This window comes from Trachurus japonicus, chromosome 18 (genome assembly GCF_045865225.1).
Source record: "Trachurus japonicus isolate A0001 chromosome 18, Traja_1.0".
NCBI classification, from domain to species: domain Eukaryota; kingdom Metazoa; phylum Chordata; class Actinopteri; order Carangiformes; family Carangidae; genus Trachurus; species Trachurus japonicus.
The window spans coordinates 32,188,625-32,205,598 of NC_140924.1; the positions used below are offsets into that span (position 1 = coordinate 32,188,625).

Below are 16,974 nucleotides of genomic sequence, written 5' to 3' on the forward strand. Positions count from 1 at the left end.
AGTCCGGTCAAGATTTTTAACACCCCTCCTCTGTTCAATGGGTTGCCAAGACACCAGCAGGAATTGGCCAATCATGATCTTTAAAAGCTTGTTCATTATACCCAAACACCTTTGTCAGTGCTTCTTTGTAATTCATGCAACTGCTTGTCTAATTAAATGATCAATACTGAACATTACTGTAGTAATATAGATTATTTTTGCAGGTGTAAGAAAACAAGTTTAAACGTATCCCAACATTGCGGAAATATAATGTATTTATTGCATTACAGGAAATGAGCCAAATGCTACTTCAACACTCTGAAGTGTGACTGGCTCATTTCCTGGTGAGGAGAGGATCTCAGCCGTTTGTTTTTGTTTGTGACAACCTTGAATACACTTTGGGCCACAGTGCAGTGCTGCGATACCTTTTCCTTCACTCCCACTGGTATTAGCGTGGCCATTGTTAATATTTTTGGTTTTGTGAATGTTGGCAAATGAGGTCAGTGTGAATGCCGTGCGATATAGTGATGACTTGTGCCCACTGAAATGGAAAATCAACTCAGCCAGTGTCCCCTAAAAGTTGAATCAGTTTTGTAGCTACAGTGAAGGTCTGTATTGGATAAGTATATCGCATATTTCAATTCACCTTCCAGTACCCTAAGATTTAAGCATGTTAAAGCTCAGTGGTAAGAGAAAATTATAAATAAAGTTACTGTAGTTTTAGTTTTTTTGTGGCCTTGATTTGCTGAGAGGATATTTCTGAATCAGGAAATACATTCTTCGGATCGTCTTCTCAGACATAAAACATTTACAAATGTGGTCGGAACAAAGTTTAATCTCAGTACCTATTTTGGTGTCTTCTTTTTTCATCGTCCCTGTACACAGTAATAGCTCTGTCGTCAACTTCCTGTTTGCTGTGCTCTATTCAATCACACAGGGCCACAACCTCCACTGATGTGGTGGTGTCCATCTGCGTTATCTTCGCCATGTCCTTCATCCCTGCCAGCTTTGTCCTCTTCCTCATCCAAGAGCGCGTGAACAAAGCCAAGCATCTGCAATTTGTCAGTGGAGTAAACCCAGCCGTATACTGGTTGGCCAATTTCGCCTGGGACATGGTAAGTACCTGTTTTGACAGGTTGCTGCATCAGCTCATTACCGATGCTTCTTGAGATACACCTCAGTTCTTCACTTTTATCACCTGATAAAGAAATTCTGGGAAGTGGAAAATGAAGGCAGGCTTCAGCGCCACAGGCCTCATTTTACCCTAGTTTGATTATTTTCTGCTTTACTGAAGTTGTGTTTTTTTTTGTTGTTGTTGTTGTTGTTCTCCACCTACGGCTATATTCTATTAAAAAAAAAAAAAAGATCCAAAAAAAAAAGATCTAACTGTTGTATTTGTTATTGATAATGTAGCTTTGACACCACTGGCTTCTGGGAAAAGCTTCGCCTGAGCAACAGTTATTGGCTGAGGCGTAATTATCGACAGCGCCTACCCCTGCTGGTTACGCTCAACAGGCTTTCCAGCAGTTTCCCCCTGAGGCATAATGGAAGTCAACATTTTATCAGTTATCTTTGGTAAAGAAATGGCGTCAGGGCGCTCATCATTACGATGGATAAATGCTGTCTGAGTCGAAGACAAATGCACCTAAGGAGCCAATCTAATGATTCTAGCCCGGAGCTCTCTGTATTAGAATGCATGCTCCATCAACAAAAGGTATAATGCAGAAAATCCAGATTGAAAGCTCTTTAATATTTAGTTGCAAACTTTCTCTGGAATCTGTAAATAAATCCTAGTAAATAAATTTGAATTTATTTGAATTTATTTATTCAGGATAGCCCCTTGAGATGAAATCATAGTATCTTGCAACATTCTGTTTACGTTCCCCTGCACTAGATCCTTATCTACCTGTGAAGCTCTGCTGATAAAGAGATTATTAATCCAAAATTGAATGTATTATAGTGGCACCATCACTTCTTTTAGTCCAGCTGTTTTATCTTATTTGGATTCTGAATAGATTTAAACAAAATATTAATTTCAACTTAGTTGAAAACAATAATAAGAGTTTGTGACCCTTGTTTAGTTCATTGTTTCACTGAGCCTTCACTTGCCTCAAAAATGAGACTGTCTGTCTGTCTGATGAGTCTGTTGTTCAATGAATTAATCAGAAAACAAAGAAAGGTACATTTGAATGCTAATTAAAAAGTAATTGACAGATGTCATAATTGCACATCCTTAAAGGGATAGTTCACTCAAAATTGAAATTTCTCATTATCTACTCACCCTCATGTCGACTAAGGGTTGGGAGAAGTTTCAGAGTCCTCCGTGCCTTCTCTGGGTTACAGCAGGGCTCCGTGCAGCACTGCATGTCCATATGACGGTTGCGAACGGAGCTCACTTTTCTTCATCCAAAAAGACACACATCCAAATACCTCCATAGTGCTCTTCAGTATATTTTAAGATTCTTTGTAGCGGAAGCTCTCTGTGTTTCTCTGCCGGAATCTCGCGCGATTTGTGGAGCCGTGAACTGGGTGTCAATGCAAATTGCGCAAGATTTGCACTGACACAGGCAAAGCAGTGAACTGAGACACTGGGAGCTTCCGCTACAAACAAGCTTAAAATATAGACTTATTTTTTTCGGAACAATTTCTCATGTTGGGGCCTCAATACAAGAGGGACATTACAGACGAGCACTATGGATGTATTTGGATGTTTTTTGGTATGTCTTTTTGGACGAAGAAAAGTGAGCTCCGTTTGCTACCATCATATGGCAGTGCAGTGCTCTGAACAGGACTCTGAAACTTCTCCCAACCCTTAGTCAACATGAGAGTAGATAATGAGTGAAATTTCAATTTTGAGTGAACTATCCCTTTTAAGGTTTTGTATTCACAAATGCCCTGGAGATTGGTTTCTCGATGCACAGGCCGCTGCTTCTGGAAGAGACTTACTGTATGTTATCGTGTTTGTTTTGACAGTGTAACTACATCATCCCCTGCTTGATTGTGATCGTGATCTTCCTCTGCTTCCAACAAAAAGCCTACGTTTCTCCTTCCAACCTGCCTGCTCTGATTCTGCTGCTCGTCCTGTATGGGTAAGTTCATTAAACATGTCGATACTGTGCATAATCACCTTAAATTTGCCCATAAAGGTTTAACTGTTTTAATCAGTCCAGAAGAGATAACAGAGTCTAATTTTGTGGCTGGAGTTTGGACTGAGCTTTACGACGCATTTGGCTTGACTTGGCTGTCAATGCTGCTTATGTTTAATTATAGAGGTGCATCTCAATAAATTATGGAAGAGTGCATATACATGGGTTAGGGTTAGGATATTAAAAATGCCCTTTTTAACTGGTCTTTTGTAATATTCAATTTTTTTGAGATACCTAATTTAAGGTATTCATTAAATGTAAACCACAATCATTACTATTAAAATAAATTAAATAAATAAAGACACAAAATGTTTCATTCAAAATGGATCTATATAATGTATTAGTTTAACTTTTTGTATTGAATTACTGACATAAATAAACTTTTCCATGGTATTCTAATTTATTAAAATGTACCTGTATTATTTGAACCTCTTTAGATATTTAGGGAGCAAAACAGATGAAAATCATCACTGTTAAATAATTCACAGCACTTTTCCAGGCACGATGGCTAACTAAGTTTTAGGTTGACTGAATGTCTTCTACATAATCTGTTGTTATGACGACAGACTTGACTATACAATCTACATACATACTACTAGATTATACTGAATGTAGTTTGGTGTGCACAATTTTGTGTAACTTCTAGAAATAAGTAGGCACTGTGCCTTTGTGGTGTTCACAGCATCAGAACTCTGTACATGCGGTTGCATCATCATCCGTCTGTGTTCCCAACAGGAAGCCACTTTGACACAACACAGTGTGAACATGTGTAGATCTGTCACACTGTCAAAAAAAAAAAAAAGGCAAGTGAAGTCACAATGCAGAAGTGAAGTCAGTGATTTTCCGCCTGACCTTTTTAAATAGACGTGCAAATTAGCCCAAATTAGTCCAAATTAGTCCATTACGTTTCTGGAGTTCAGATCAAACTCACTGATAAAAACTTAATTTACACAATCTTCCTCTCAGTTTTCTAATATTCTCTGCTCTAATGATTGCAACACTTAACTTCAGAGGCGTAGCGGTACGTATACACAGAGTTTACTCACCATGGAGTCCGAGCGGGGGCCTTTAGTATACCAACCTAAAACCACCCATGGACATAAAAATAAGTACCCATCTTCCAGATTAAAGTTGCAGCCAGTTATGTCACTGTCTTTCCTGAAAGTAATAAGACTGAAACATAAAATACTCCATTACAAGTATAAGTTCTGCAATGGAAATATCGTCAAGTATCAAAAATAAAAGTAGGCTACTCATAATTCAAGGAAAAAATGGTCCCTGTGAGTGTATTAGCCTATATATGATTGGCCTGTCATTGAGTTATTATGCTATTACTGATGAACTAATGAGGAGGCAGCATTTTACTGTTCGAGTTGCTCTCGATGGAGCTTGTTTTATAGCCAGCAGTTTAATCTGTACCAGTGCATCATATTTTATACAGTCATCGTATCTTTTGCATGGAAAGTCTTAATCTGCGGAGGAAGTCTCTGTCAAATAAATGAAGGGAAGTGGATGCAACAGTATATGCACCACGACAACGGTAGGGCGCTGCTACACTTCAGCTATAGTGCGAGCGTGGGCGGCCTTCATCGTGCAGCAGTGCTTTTTACGGTTCCCCGTTGTGGACATGTAAATGATCAGCGGAGGCCGATGGAACGCTGGAACGCCACAGATGACCTAGTAATCTTTATTTATGAGTCGAAAATGGCCTGGGTTCAGTAACTGGTGACATAATGTATGATTTATCCGGACACAATAACCCCTGATGGTGAGTTCAATGACTGAACCACCGCAGTGCAGATCAGCTTTGTAATTTTAACTTTCTTTCTTAGTTTCCTTTGAATCAGGTCAGAGGACTTCTCTTACTGTGTTTGTCTGTGTAACAGTGTGTTGTTCTCCGTAGGTGGTCCATCACCCCCATGATGTACCCTGCCTCCTTCATCTTCAGCGTTCCCAGCACGGCCTACGTGGTGCTGACCTGCATCAACCTCTTTATCGGTATTAACGGCAGCGTGGCCACCTTTGTTATGGAGCTCTTTGACGATGATGTAAGTGGCAGCCACAAACAAACACACATTTATCCTCTTGGGTGGGCGGAAGAAGAAGAGAGACACGTTCTGTATATACTGTAACTATGTCTATATTTATTATTTGCACAACTTTATGGCCACAGAAGACACAGTGTCTGTGAAGCAGCAGCATCGACATTAAGCCCCCCATAGCTGCATAGAAGTTATATTTGGAAGCTATAGCAGTGGATGGCTAATTGACTTGAATCATAGATAAGCGCTCTCTGTTATCAAAGCAAAGGCTTTCATATGCGTGTGGGTGGAGTGTGTACCCACCTGGTATAACTTCTAATACATTTCCTTTATCCTCCCAAGGATTTTTCAAAGGAATTATTTCCTCTTTTCTTCTTAATGTTTAATCGTTCGGTGAGAATTGGGTCTTCGGAGAACTTCTCCTCATCCATCTTTCAGCGAGTGTTCATTTTAACTGCGAGCTGCCTGCGTCTCCAGGGGATCCAAAGACAAAGACACCCAGAAAAAGAGCTAAATAAGAAACTTGAGAACTCAGTTTGGAGAGGAAGGAGTAGGGGAGAGGAAGAGGAAGGGGGCGTTGACATGTCAGTCATTTTAGCTTTTAAAGTAATTTGAATCACATTTCATTAACGGAGGAGAAATTAGTCTGACTGTTAATTTCTGTGAAAGCCAGGAGTTTCTCTCAGTTCCTTACAGGTGGTGATAATTGGGATAAAAATGTTCCACTTCTCTTGATATCTTTTTTTCATTTGCTGTCTGAACTAAATATGTCTAATCTGATTTGTAGACCCTTATTGTTATTTGCACAATTAGCATATATCACCCACACATGATTTTTTTTGTTTTTCCACTTGATATTTTTAGTGTGGCACTGATCAGTCATTACTTGTTAACAGACACCACAGCACTTCACTCACTGACAAGCTGCTTACACATCTGATGCTTCATCAGAATGTCTCCCACAGCTCTGATCCGACACTTCAGACGGAGCGTAAATGTTGTCTGCGAGACGTCTCCGCACTCTCTGTCCCCTCCGACACGCCCGCCCCGACGTGATGTCTCCTCTGGCGCCACTCGGCGATGGCAAGGGATGTTTTTCGTCTCCTAACGAGGGCTGCCTCATTTGCATCCTGATTTCATTATCACTGGGGTTCATTATTAATTTGTATTTTCAGCTGGTGCGTCTCTCTCCCCTCAAAGAAAAGTGTACGGTTGCCGTTTTGTTGTTCACTTTATTTATTGATACAGTGTGAGCACAGCATATTACTCATAAAAAACGGCGCCGCTGGTGATAATTGAACAGACAGCTTGTTGCCCACGGGCGGTGTAAAGGGATGGATTTACTGTGCGCTCCTCTTGTCCAAGGCATTAGAGACAGAGATTGTGTTTGTCTGAGGCTCGACAGGGACACAGGTCCAAGATAATTCAGCTAATCTGACTTGATGTCACTGCTGATAAGAAAACCTGATGGGCCAACATCAATCAAGGAACGTTACAACTCTCCAGGTCTCCATGTGTCCCATGTTAGGAGCAGCAATCTCTCATGAACAGACCCTTCAAATATCTAATAGTATCTAAATAGCTAACATAGATACCATGGTGCCCTGATGTGGCCCAGTTGGGCAGAGAGGGTAGATCCTGCACACAACAACCTTCTCCTGTTTCAAAAACCTCATCTTATCATTTTTCGACTCCCCGGCAGTGACATTAGTTAAACAACATCCCTCCAATGTAAAGCTAGAGGCTTCAATCTGCTCTCTGTTTTCATGCACAGGGTGACTCTAGATCCCTTTTGGGCATAGCACCATTTTCTTTTTCCAAGAGAGGAAATAGAAAAAGTGATGGAGAGAGAGCAGAGCTGCACTTTTAGAGACTCCGTGACCCAGTTTTGTCTTGAGACCAATGGGAGATTTGTTTCCCCTCAGGACTGTCCAGCTCCCCGCGGACTGCATCAATCCCAGCCTACCTTGTGTGCTCGGAGCGATGTCTGAGTCAATACCTCCACCACGTGCCACTCAGAGATAACCACAGGCTTGGATAGATTTTCCAGGATAAAACTATAGGTGTTGCGGTGTGGCCAGGTATCAGCTGTGTCATGTACACAGCCTTTATCGACAGGATGTTTTAAAACAGACACAAATGGTGTCAGGTTTTCGTATCTAAGATGTGGCTCTCCGTAAACCAAAGCACAAGTTTAGTAAAAAAAAAAAAAAAAAAAAAACTCCTGAATTTGCTGGTTTACAGTATTCCGCTCTTTTTCCACAAGCTCAAAAAACAACATCATGAATATCATCTCCTGAAAATATCTAACTGGACTGTCGGAGCCATATAATATATTGTGTCTGTCTGCTCTCGTTGTGATTCGCAGCATTATGAATGAAGTCGTGCTGTGGGAATAAGCGCAAGTAGCGATGTGGGTCAGATAAGCGCCTCGCAGACTGTGCCACCTTCAGAACCATTTGAAAATGATTTATGAGCACGTACCGCGAATGTGAGGGGGGAAAATTGTGCGGCGTTTTGTCATCCAGGACTTACAGCCTCTTAGATCTCCTTGATGAACACCCAGCGAAGAGAAGATGTGTTATTTCACGTATTGATCTCAAATTTAGGTCTCGCTCCCGTTGCATTCCTTCTGCCAGACAGATGAACCCGCATCCAGCCAAGGTCACGGCTACTGTTTGTTTATTTGACTTTCTCTATCTCTGCACAGGCTTAGTGTTGAATGTAAAGAACAGTGGCGCCTTCAGCAAATCCCTTGATGTGCATATATACAGTATGTATGTGTGTGTGTGTGTTTACTTGTGTTTGCTAACAACTAAGGGATGAAAGTGGTTGACATTAAATGCAAACAGATAGTGTTAATGCTATCTATACGTAAACTTCCTCTCACCTCAGAGCCGCAGCCACAATATGAAATGTATACAGTATATAATAACTAGAAAATTTCCTCTGGGAAATTTTGATAGGACCACGGGGGGGCTACTGCCGGGCATACCATCTCTATATTTTGATTTTGTCCAAAAATGTAATGCCAAAACTGCCAAATATCAGAAACTGTTAAAGATATCAATAAGCTGAGTCATAGAAGAACACTTAAAACATTTGTCTACAGCTTTGAAAGAAGTCTCTAGCAGAAAGTATGCTGAAGCTTTAGGGGCTGAAAGAAGTAAGAAGATTTAAAGAGTTTCAAGACTGTTCCAATGCATTCTCTATGGGGAAAAAAAAATCAGAAATAGCTGAATATTGCAAAAATTATTAATAGTTGAAAAGATAAAAGTCATACAACCGTGTCCCTAAAAGGCTGAACGTTTTGATGTGAGAATTGTTGAAATAGCACAAAGTATGAAGGACTAGTTGAATGTCAAAAAAAGGTGGAAGTTGTAAGAATAATAAGTATAAACAAAATGGCCGAACAGAATAACAATAATTATTCTTATTAGTGTGAATGCTTATAAACAAAATGGCAGTGTTTTATTCGGAGCGTTATGAATACTGATCTCCCTTCCGGTATCTGTCGGAATTTACTCTGTGTGTGATTAGTGATCAGTGTGATAGAAATTCCTCGCAGCCTTTGGTCTTCAAGCAAACGTGCAAATGTAGATAAAAGGGATGATGAATTATTGTTGAACACATTGCTGGACATCTGAAGGTTCGCCTTGACACTGTGATCAATGAGGCCTTTTCATCACGCTCTCGTATCTGCCTGAGAGGCCAGTGACCACCTACTCATACAGAAAATACATATATACTGTATGTTTCACATGTGTATGTGTCCGCTATTAATCTTAAACATTGCTGTGTGTTTTAACACAGGGAGCGAAGATTAATTTGGATTTCTTTCTTCTCTTTGACCTGGACACCCTTGTACAACGTGTTATGAATGTATAGTATACAGTATGAATATTAAGAGATGGTAACAGTGCTCATTTTATAAATAGTTTAGCTGCATATATGTGAGTTTATGTTAACCCAAGACCAAAGGAGCTTGGATTTAAGATTTGCTCATCTTTGAGATTCCATGATCATGTGGAACGGTGAATGCAAATGTGCCTTTCAAAGTTATTTGCTGAGAGTTAGACGAGAAGATCAGAACCACTCTCACACATGTCGGCTAAAAATATAACCAGTTAGTGATTAGCTTAATTTAGAATAAAGACTGGAAGGAGGAGATGGTTGTTTTTTTTTAAATTGTATTTATTTATTTTTTTCTCTGTACAGAGTGTCAGGTGTAGAGAAAGACAATTAGCCTGGCTGAAACCCCTTGCCAGGGAACCAGACTCCAGGAAGTTACCAACACAAGATGTAACGTGTTAATTAGAGAGCTTTCGACTTGCTGGTGGGCAGATATTATTAACTTTGGACAGAGCCAGACAAGCTGTTTTTTGCCCGTTTTTCCAGTCTGTATACGGAGCTAACGGGCATGTTGGCTCCGACTGCATGTTTACCATACAGAAACGAGAGTGTTATCAATCTTCAACTCTCACTCTCTCCAGGCATCGATCCGAAATCTCGAACTTTTCCTTTAGATAGCAGGCAGACGTGCAGTGGAATTGCTCGACAAAAATATCTTTAAATCTGACATTTGGCTTGTTTTTTAAGGCTGACAGAGTCATAAGGCTGCACGCACTCATCCTCAACTGCCAGCCGAAAGCTTACTGAGTGAAACTAATAAATCACAGAGCAGTTTCACGCATCCATGAATAAATTCTGCGACAATAATGGCCATCATCTGGAAATCTTGCACACAGCTTTAACAAAATGCACTGCTGTCCCTGCTCCACCTACTCTTTGCTCAGGCTCACCCAAAAAAACAGAAATGATGAATTTATAGTCTCTCTCCATGTATGCAAGGGCTTTGAAGACTTTGCTGCAATGAAGCCGTATGCATTATGCATTAACTTGCTTTTGAACGCCACACCGCGCCAAATGTAGTAATATTTTGTCTTCCCTCTCTTCTCTGCCTTTTCCTCCCTCGCCCTTCCCTTCCTCCCTGACTTACTGTACTTCCCTCCTCATTTCAGCTACTTTGCTACAGGCTCGTCCATCGCGTTCTCATTGAATTAATTACTGCTTTTGTGCCGCACTAGATTGGCATTGAGTCGTAGCCCCAAGGAGGAGGAAGGGGAAAGAACAATATTGGGGAGAAGGACAAGTTGTAGCTAGGAAATGCCCTGAGAGATGATTCCTTTCTTTTTTATGTATCCCTGTGAAACAGTGGACCGATAATGCTTTTTTGCTTTGTGTTTGCGTGCATCAGTCCTTGTTTAAAGTATCAGAGGGAGGAAAAGAAGCAAACATGCAGAGCGCCTGTAGGTGTTTTCACATTTTTGTCTTCCTCCTCAGTTGTGTTTCTTTGGTCTCCGGATGCTCCCTCTCTACCTTAGTGATGATTGTGAGGATGAACATCTGCTCGGATGAGTCTGCGTTTGCATATAATGTGCGCATGCCACCTCACAGTATGTTCCATAATGTTTGCTAAATTCTAACATCAAGAAGGGAAATGAACTCCGATGCCCCCGTGCCTCCTCGCCGTGCCACTTGGAGTCTCACAACACAACAGCACTCAGCATGCAAAGGGAGTGCAGGTTGTTTGTTAATTATCCACACTTGCATCAAGGCGACTACACACTGCCTTCCAACCCTCTTGAGCTCCTGGCCCCGCTGATTCAAGTCAACGTATCAGGCTTGGTTCATTCACAGTCGGCGCTCAGATATTCAAAGCTCACTTGCCGCTAATTTGTATCTTGTGTGTGTTTGTGTGTGTTGCTTTGCCTCGACAGAATGTCTCCCACATCAACAATATCGTGAAGCAGGTGCTGCTGATATTCCCACATTTCTGTCTGGGCAGAGGGCTAATTGACATGGCCAAGAACCAGGCAATGGCTACACTCTTCAGCAGTTTTGGTAAGAGGCCATGAACACTATCACAGCATGACCAAGCACTGAGAAAAACAAAATGCCCATTTTTATCATTAAAGGGACAACGAGGAGTTTCTCCATCAGCAGAACGAAAAATTCCGCGACAATAAAAAAGTCTCATATTAATGTGGATGAATCTACGTTACCCACATTTGTTAATGGGCCCATTTTCGATAAATATATCGTCTCTATCGTTATTTTGTTATTATTAGTGGTGGTGGAAATGCTGGGCGAGCCGACAAGCGCTTCCTTACTTTCGGTTTCGCGGACGCTGCCCGGCGGCGAGTCATGAGAACAACGCCGCCGAATCGCCGTTTATGGTCGGAACTACGACGGTATCTGATCGTCTTCGAACCTCTGACTTTAATTCTTGATGAATGAAAACATTAGTCTGTCTTGCGCCGGTCAAAGAATTTCACGGTGCGCGCGGAGGCTCATAAATGTAGTGTGAAAATGCTTTGCTTTTCCAAAACTCCTCGTTGTCCCTTTAATTTTGTGTAATATGAATCTCCAAGATTATATTTTCCTTAAAAACAAAAACAAAAACATCTGCATCTGCCAAGTGGGCGAGAGAGTTGGATTTTTTTCATGATAAAAGTAAAAATGAACATGACTTAAAGGGGAACTCTGCAAGTCTGGTCGCTTGATTGCTTTTATCCTCCACAGAGCTCCCCCCTACAGTCTCTGAGTGCATATTTTTACTGTCGTAAACACTCACCACTAACCCTCCTTCCTCCATCCTGGTCATATGCATTTGTTTTCAATGAAACTGGCAAGAAGGCAATCCGTGGAGGTGGGTAACGTTAAGGGGGTTGTTAAACATCTATTTGTCGGTGCAAGCTGTTTTTAGAATGGCGGAGCAGAGCCGTGAGCTGCTCAGAGCTACAGAGGCTCAGCAAATTTTTTGGAGACACTAGGTGGAAGGCTAGTAACATATCATTTAACCATCACAATTATTACAAAGCTGCGTGGTACAAATCTTGCATAGTTCCTCTTTAAGTAACGGGCTCATTGTACAAGATCATGTGATGCTGATACATTTGCACAAAAAGTCTTACTTTACTACAATTGTAAATTTAGTCATAGTTTTAAAAAAGCTATTTAAACCTGTACAAGCCTGGAAGTCTTTATATTTTTTTCAACTTTTATTTTACCAGGAAAGTCCCTTGAGATTAAATCTCTTTTGTGAGGGAGACCTGGCTAAGAGAATGCACTATATTATAATATAGGTGATTACAGAGTCATGAATATGGTGAAAATGCTTTTCTTTTTTTTAAACTTAAAAAGGAGAATATAAAGCTTGTGGTGGTTCTGTGTAGGAAACACTTTGGAGCCATAGCCACAGTTCTGAATATGTTTGTTGTCAGCAGCTGTTGCAGTGATGTGTGGAACCTAGAGCTTTCAGGCAACTTGTAATCTGTCATGGGCGTGTGAAGACAGAGTCCGATTCAGACTCAAACACACTTAAATCAGGTTTTCAGGCACTTAACAGGTTAAAAAGAATCAGAGGTTTATAGTCTGTATCTGATAAAAAAAAACAAGAGCTACACACTAACACCAGCATGTTAACAGGTTCGTGTTCAGCAGGTACATTCTTTTGCATGTTCTGAGTTTCGCATGGTAACAAATACAAACTGTGAGCCTGCTGATTCATAACACCAAACAAATCTCGTCAACCAATCGCTCTTCTGCTTATTTATTACTGGCACCTGCATGTGGTCTGATGCCGTCTTGGATGCAGTGACATTTCACAGTGTGAATGCGTCATGTCATTATTTGGTTATAAATTGAAGTATTAAAAGTAGTGGGATTTTGATAAAGGATATTTCAATCTGTGCAGGAGCTGAGGCATTCCACTCCTCAAAAACATAGTGGAGATGAAAGCAAGGCGCCCAACTGACCCAACCCAGTGTAATGTCCCTAGTCGGGCTAAAAAGTAGTGTGAAATCAACTCTTGTTAACCACAGAGTCTCCAAAAAACACTCAAAAGTTCCTTCCCTCTCAAGTGGCACTGCACTGTTTCTTCACAAAAATCCGACTCTTTACCCCGCCGGTTAGAGAAGTATTTGACCAGTAACACAACCCCTCGAACCTTCTCCAGAGCTCAAGCTTCTCTCCACATGCAGGCTATTAAACTTATACAGGCAAAAGGGAGAAGAGGAGAGAGCGAGGGGGGGTAGAGGTGGAGTCAGGGTTGAGGGGATCATCAAGAGGCAAAGAGGCACATGAAAGAGGAAGAGGAGTCTTATCTGTGGAGAGATGGAGCAGGAAATAGTGGTTTGAGGAATCATTTGCGGCGGCAGTGGAGAGCAAGAAGAGAAAAGCAATCACAACTTAAAAGGACTAGTGTGGAGAGGGGCTATTTACCAGAGAATGAGACCAAAAGCGCTTTCGTTTTTCTTGTCTCCTTACTCTCCCCCCTCGGGCTCAAGGGTTGTAGAAGCTGAGAGAGGGAGGAAAGTGAGAGCAGAATTGAAAATGATTAGAGTCGGGGGGCTGTCACCGGTTTACTTACGTGTTCATTAGCCAAAAGAGGCTTCAACATGAAAAGTGCAAGATGTCAGCAATTTCCTCACATGACATAGGTGACAGCATTTTTTTTTTTTTTTTTATGTTTTATTTTTAAGGCTAAGTGGCTTTTTAAACTGCTGGCTTTCACCAATGAGTGTGTCTGAAAAAACCCTTCAAAGAGCTGACAAATTCCACCCCTCCACTAACTTTTGACAAAGATAGCTGTATTTGGCTGTCCATGAAAGAAAAACACACAGATCTGGCAATTCATTTTTGTTTTGACAGTGTTTTCTGGTAAATCATTCTCTGAGCTTGTAGATAAGGGCTGGGGATGACATGAAATGAAATGACACAGGGTACGTAATAACACGTTTAATTACTTAGATGTATTTACCCTGTTTGTTTATTCACATTTTTTTTTATTCTTGCTTTTCCGTTCTTTCTTTCCTCCCTTCTTTATCAGGGGAGGATCGTTTTGAGGATCCGCTCAGCTGGGACATGGTGGGAAAGAACCTTTGTGCCATGTCCATCCAGGGAGCCGTCATGTTTTTGCTGACAATCCTCATCCAGTATAAGTTCTTCTGCAAACAGAGGTAAAAGCTGTGAATTACTGGCTGAGAAAAGTTTACATTACATTCCAATATTTGTTTGTGTTGCAGTTGTTGTTGTTGTTATGTAACATTTTGTTCCAGTCAGTTTAGTTCCCCCTGTTCTTCTCCAATTAAATTAGATATTTACTGTATATTAAATTTATATATATATATATATAAACATCTGTTGCACAGTGACTCTGCCAGGCAGCTTCTATCCCCTTTTCTTTTTTTTCTGCACTGTCTAAAGTGTTTACCTAGTCCAAAACCACTGTTGCCATGGATACTAATGCCCATGGCTTTCACTATTTATGAAAATTGCAGAGATTGTTTCACTGAGCTTAAACTTTGACCCACATAATTTGGCATGCAAGTTCATGTTAATTTTAATGAAGGGTGTTATACCAACCGCGGTTGACTTCTCTCTGCCAGGCTTATTTCAGGGAAGTCATTATCTGCTGAGGAGGAGGATATCGACGTCGCCCGCGAACGTGACCGAGTGTACGCAGGCAAAGCTGAGACGGACCTCCTGAGGATCTGTGACCTCACTAAGGTATCCTTAAATGTTACTTTAAGACATGATAATGCTTTTACCACTTGATTGCTCAGTCATTTTCTTTCTTTCTTTTGATTGATTTGTTGTTGTTTTTTTTAATCCTTCATCTTTTATACATTTCAGGATTGTCTGTAATTGTTTATGGGAACAACACAGAGAGATAAATCCTGATCCTTCAGGTCATCAGGGTGCAGACCTGTGTCCTCTGCCCACTATAAATCCTTTGATCTTCCCTCTACATTTTCATCTTTGAACTTTTGCATGGAAAATATTCTGACATACAGTGAACACATTTTATATCTCTATATATGAGCGCCGCCTCCACACCAGAGCAATAACCACTTTAATGCCCATTTTTCATTTCATTTTCATACTTTTCATCTATATATGTTTTTAATTTTTTCTTTTAACTCATATTCTAATTCTCATTCTTTAATACATGCATTTGAATGCACATATTTTATGAATGTGCTCTTTTTTCCTCTTTCAAACCCTTCTATTTATCTTATAACATTATTTAAGCAATATATCACGACAGGCCGTGGTATATGCTCATTATACCACGGCTAAGGGGCGTTGTTCGGCCCGACGCGAAGCCTGTGATAAGGCTTTAGAATAGTAGCCGTGGTATGCTCATTATACCACGGTTAACATCCAGTCAGATTGCCGGATTTCATCTTTTATAAACAGCAATAACCGACACTTTTTAAAAACATTTTTTAATCATTATTAAACCAAAAAGTCTCTTGAGCTACATTATCTCTTTTACAAGAAAGGCCCTAAATTGCAGTGATCCACTTCATGCTCCTGGGTGTGGGAGAGGTTTTTTTGGCAGCACCTGTACCTGCAGTTTTAGGACAGAGTGGTAAAGGGGTGCGGGGGTCCATGCTCCTTTACCACTCAGGCCCTCCCCTGGATCTGTTAGGTGAAGCTGAGTGTGCTGTGACAGTGTGTGTGTGTGTGTGTGTGTGTGTGTGTGTGTGTGTATGTGTGTGCGCCCCAACACCACCGAGATTAACGCCTCCTCCGACGGCAGATGTTCCCTCCCTGCAGGCAGCGGGGCAGCAGGAAGTGTCACCACAGCTGCCTGCTCTTCGCAGCTCCAGTGCCAACAGCTGGACAATCTAACGGCCTTTTTGCTCCTTACCACCCTTCTTCGCTCCCTCGCTCCCCGGGCCTTCTTCGTCTCACCATACTTAATCTTTCACTCATTGCACAGACACAGGCGTGCGCCACACTCCCTGTGGTAATTACTGAACAAGTGCTGTGTAAAACAGTTGGATGAGTAATATATTGCTTATCAGCTCATGAGGTGAAAACTTTTCGAGAGGGGGGTTCCCTTTGCAGGGGAAAACTTGAAGAGTTAACTTTTTTTTAATACACTCATGAAAACACTTAATCCCCCCAAAACAGGTCTACTGCAGTGTAAAATGAAACTCTAAAACAGTGCCAAAGAATACATTAGATTTGACTGAGCTCGTCTGTTGTTGACAAGCAGCTCAGCCATCGTTCATGTGCACCTTCATGGCTGAGGACGTTTCCCTCAGATGAGACACAGTGGCCCGTCGCCGCACAAAAAAGCAATAAAAAAAACAGCAATGCAGTGGCAGACGGCATCAGGATTCTTCCTGCGGTGCCCTCATTGACTCCCACCACAGCTGTGCCCCATCCATTTGGGGGTGCAGATAACAAATTGATCAATGGGCGCGTGGCGTCGCCGGGCCGAGCGCCACAGGCTGGGTCCTGTCATAAATCTAAACATGCCTCTGAAGCGATCGACAGGCCATCAATCATGTGTCATATTCCTGCTCCTCCCCTTCCCTTTTTCCTTGCCGCTCTAAACAGGAGCGCTTTGCTATGCGCCCTCACCTGCTAGCCTCCACTTAGCTGCTGCATTAGCGTCAGTGCCGTAATCGATGGAGACTGTAATAGAAGTGTGTCCATCTGTGAACATTTTCCAGGCCCAGTGCTGTCAGTTTAACCTTCCAGTCAGTCACTAAGCTGACAGAAAAAGTTTTAAAGAACCTTGTGACTGGGGGCGGTGTTTAAGCTCAGTTGGTAGAGCACCTGCCCCATGTGTTGAGGCTATAGTCCCCACTGCAGGCCACCCCGGTTCGACCCCGGTCCTATCCTGCGTGTAACCCCTCCCCCGTCTGCCATTTCCTGTCTCTCTCTCGACTCTCCTGTCGAAAAAAGCTAAAAAATATATACTTAAAAAAAAAAGAACCTTG

At 41.5% G+C, this 16,974-nt stretch overlaps 1 protein-coding gene across 3 annotated transcripts in view; it reads left to right on the plus strand.

Moving 5' to 3' along the window:
* The window catches only part of LOC146969646 (phospholipid-transporting ATPase ABCA1), a 170,699-nt gene that overhangs the window by 121,903 nt on the left and 31,822 nt on the right, over nucleotides 1–16,974 (plus strand). For all 3 annotated transcript variants that reach the window (XM_085760153.1, XM_085760154.1, XM_085760152.1), the window contains exons 37-42: nucleotides 917–1,094; nucleotides 2,953–3,068; nucleotides 5,029–5,173; nucleotides 10,948–11,071; nucleotides 14,061–14,190; nucleotides 14,620–14,740. In XM_085760153.1, coding sequence (XP_085616279.1) covers nucleotides 917–1,094; nucleotides 2,953–3,068; nucleotides 5,029–5,173; nucleotides 10,948–11,071; nucleotides 14,061–14,190; nucleotides 14,620–14,740 — 814 coding nt within the window. The remainder of the gene's footprint in view (nucleotides 1–916; nucleotides 1,095–2,952; nucleotides 3,069–5,028; nucleotides 5,174–10,947; nucleotides 11,072–14,060; nucleotides 14,191–14,619; nucleotides 14,741–16,974) is intronic.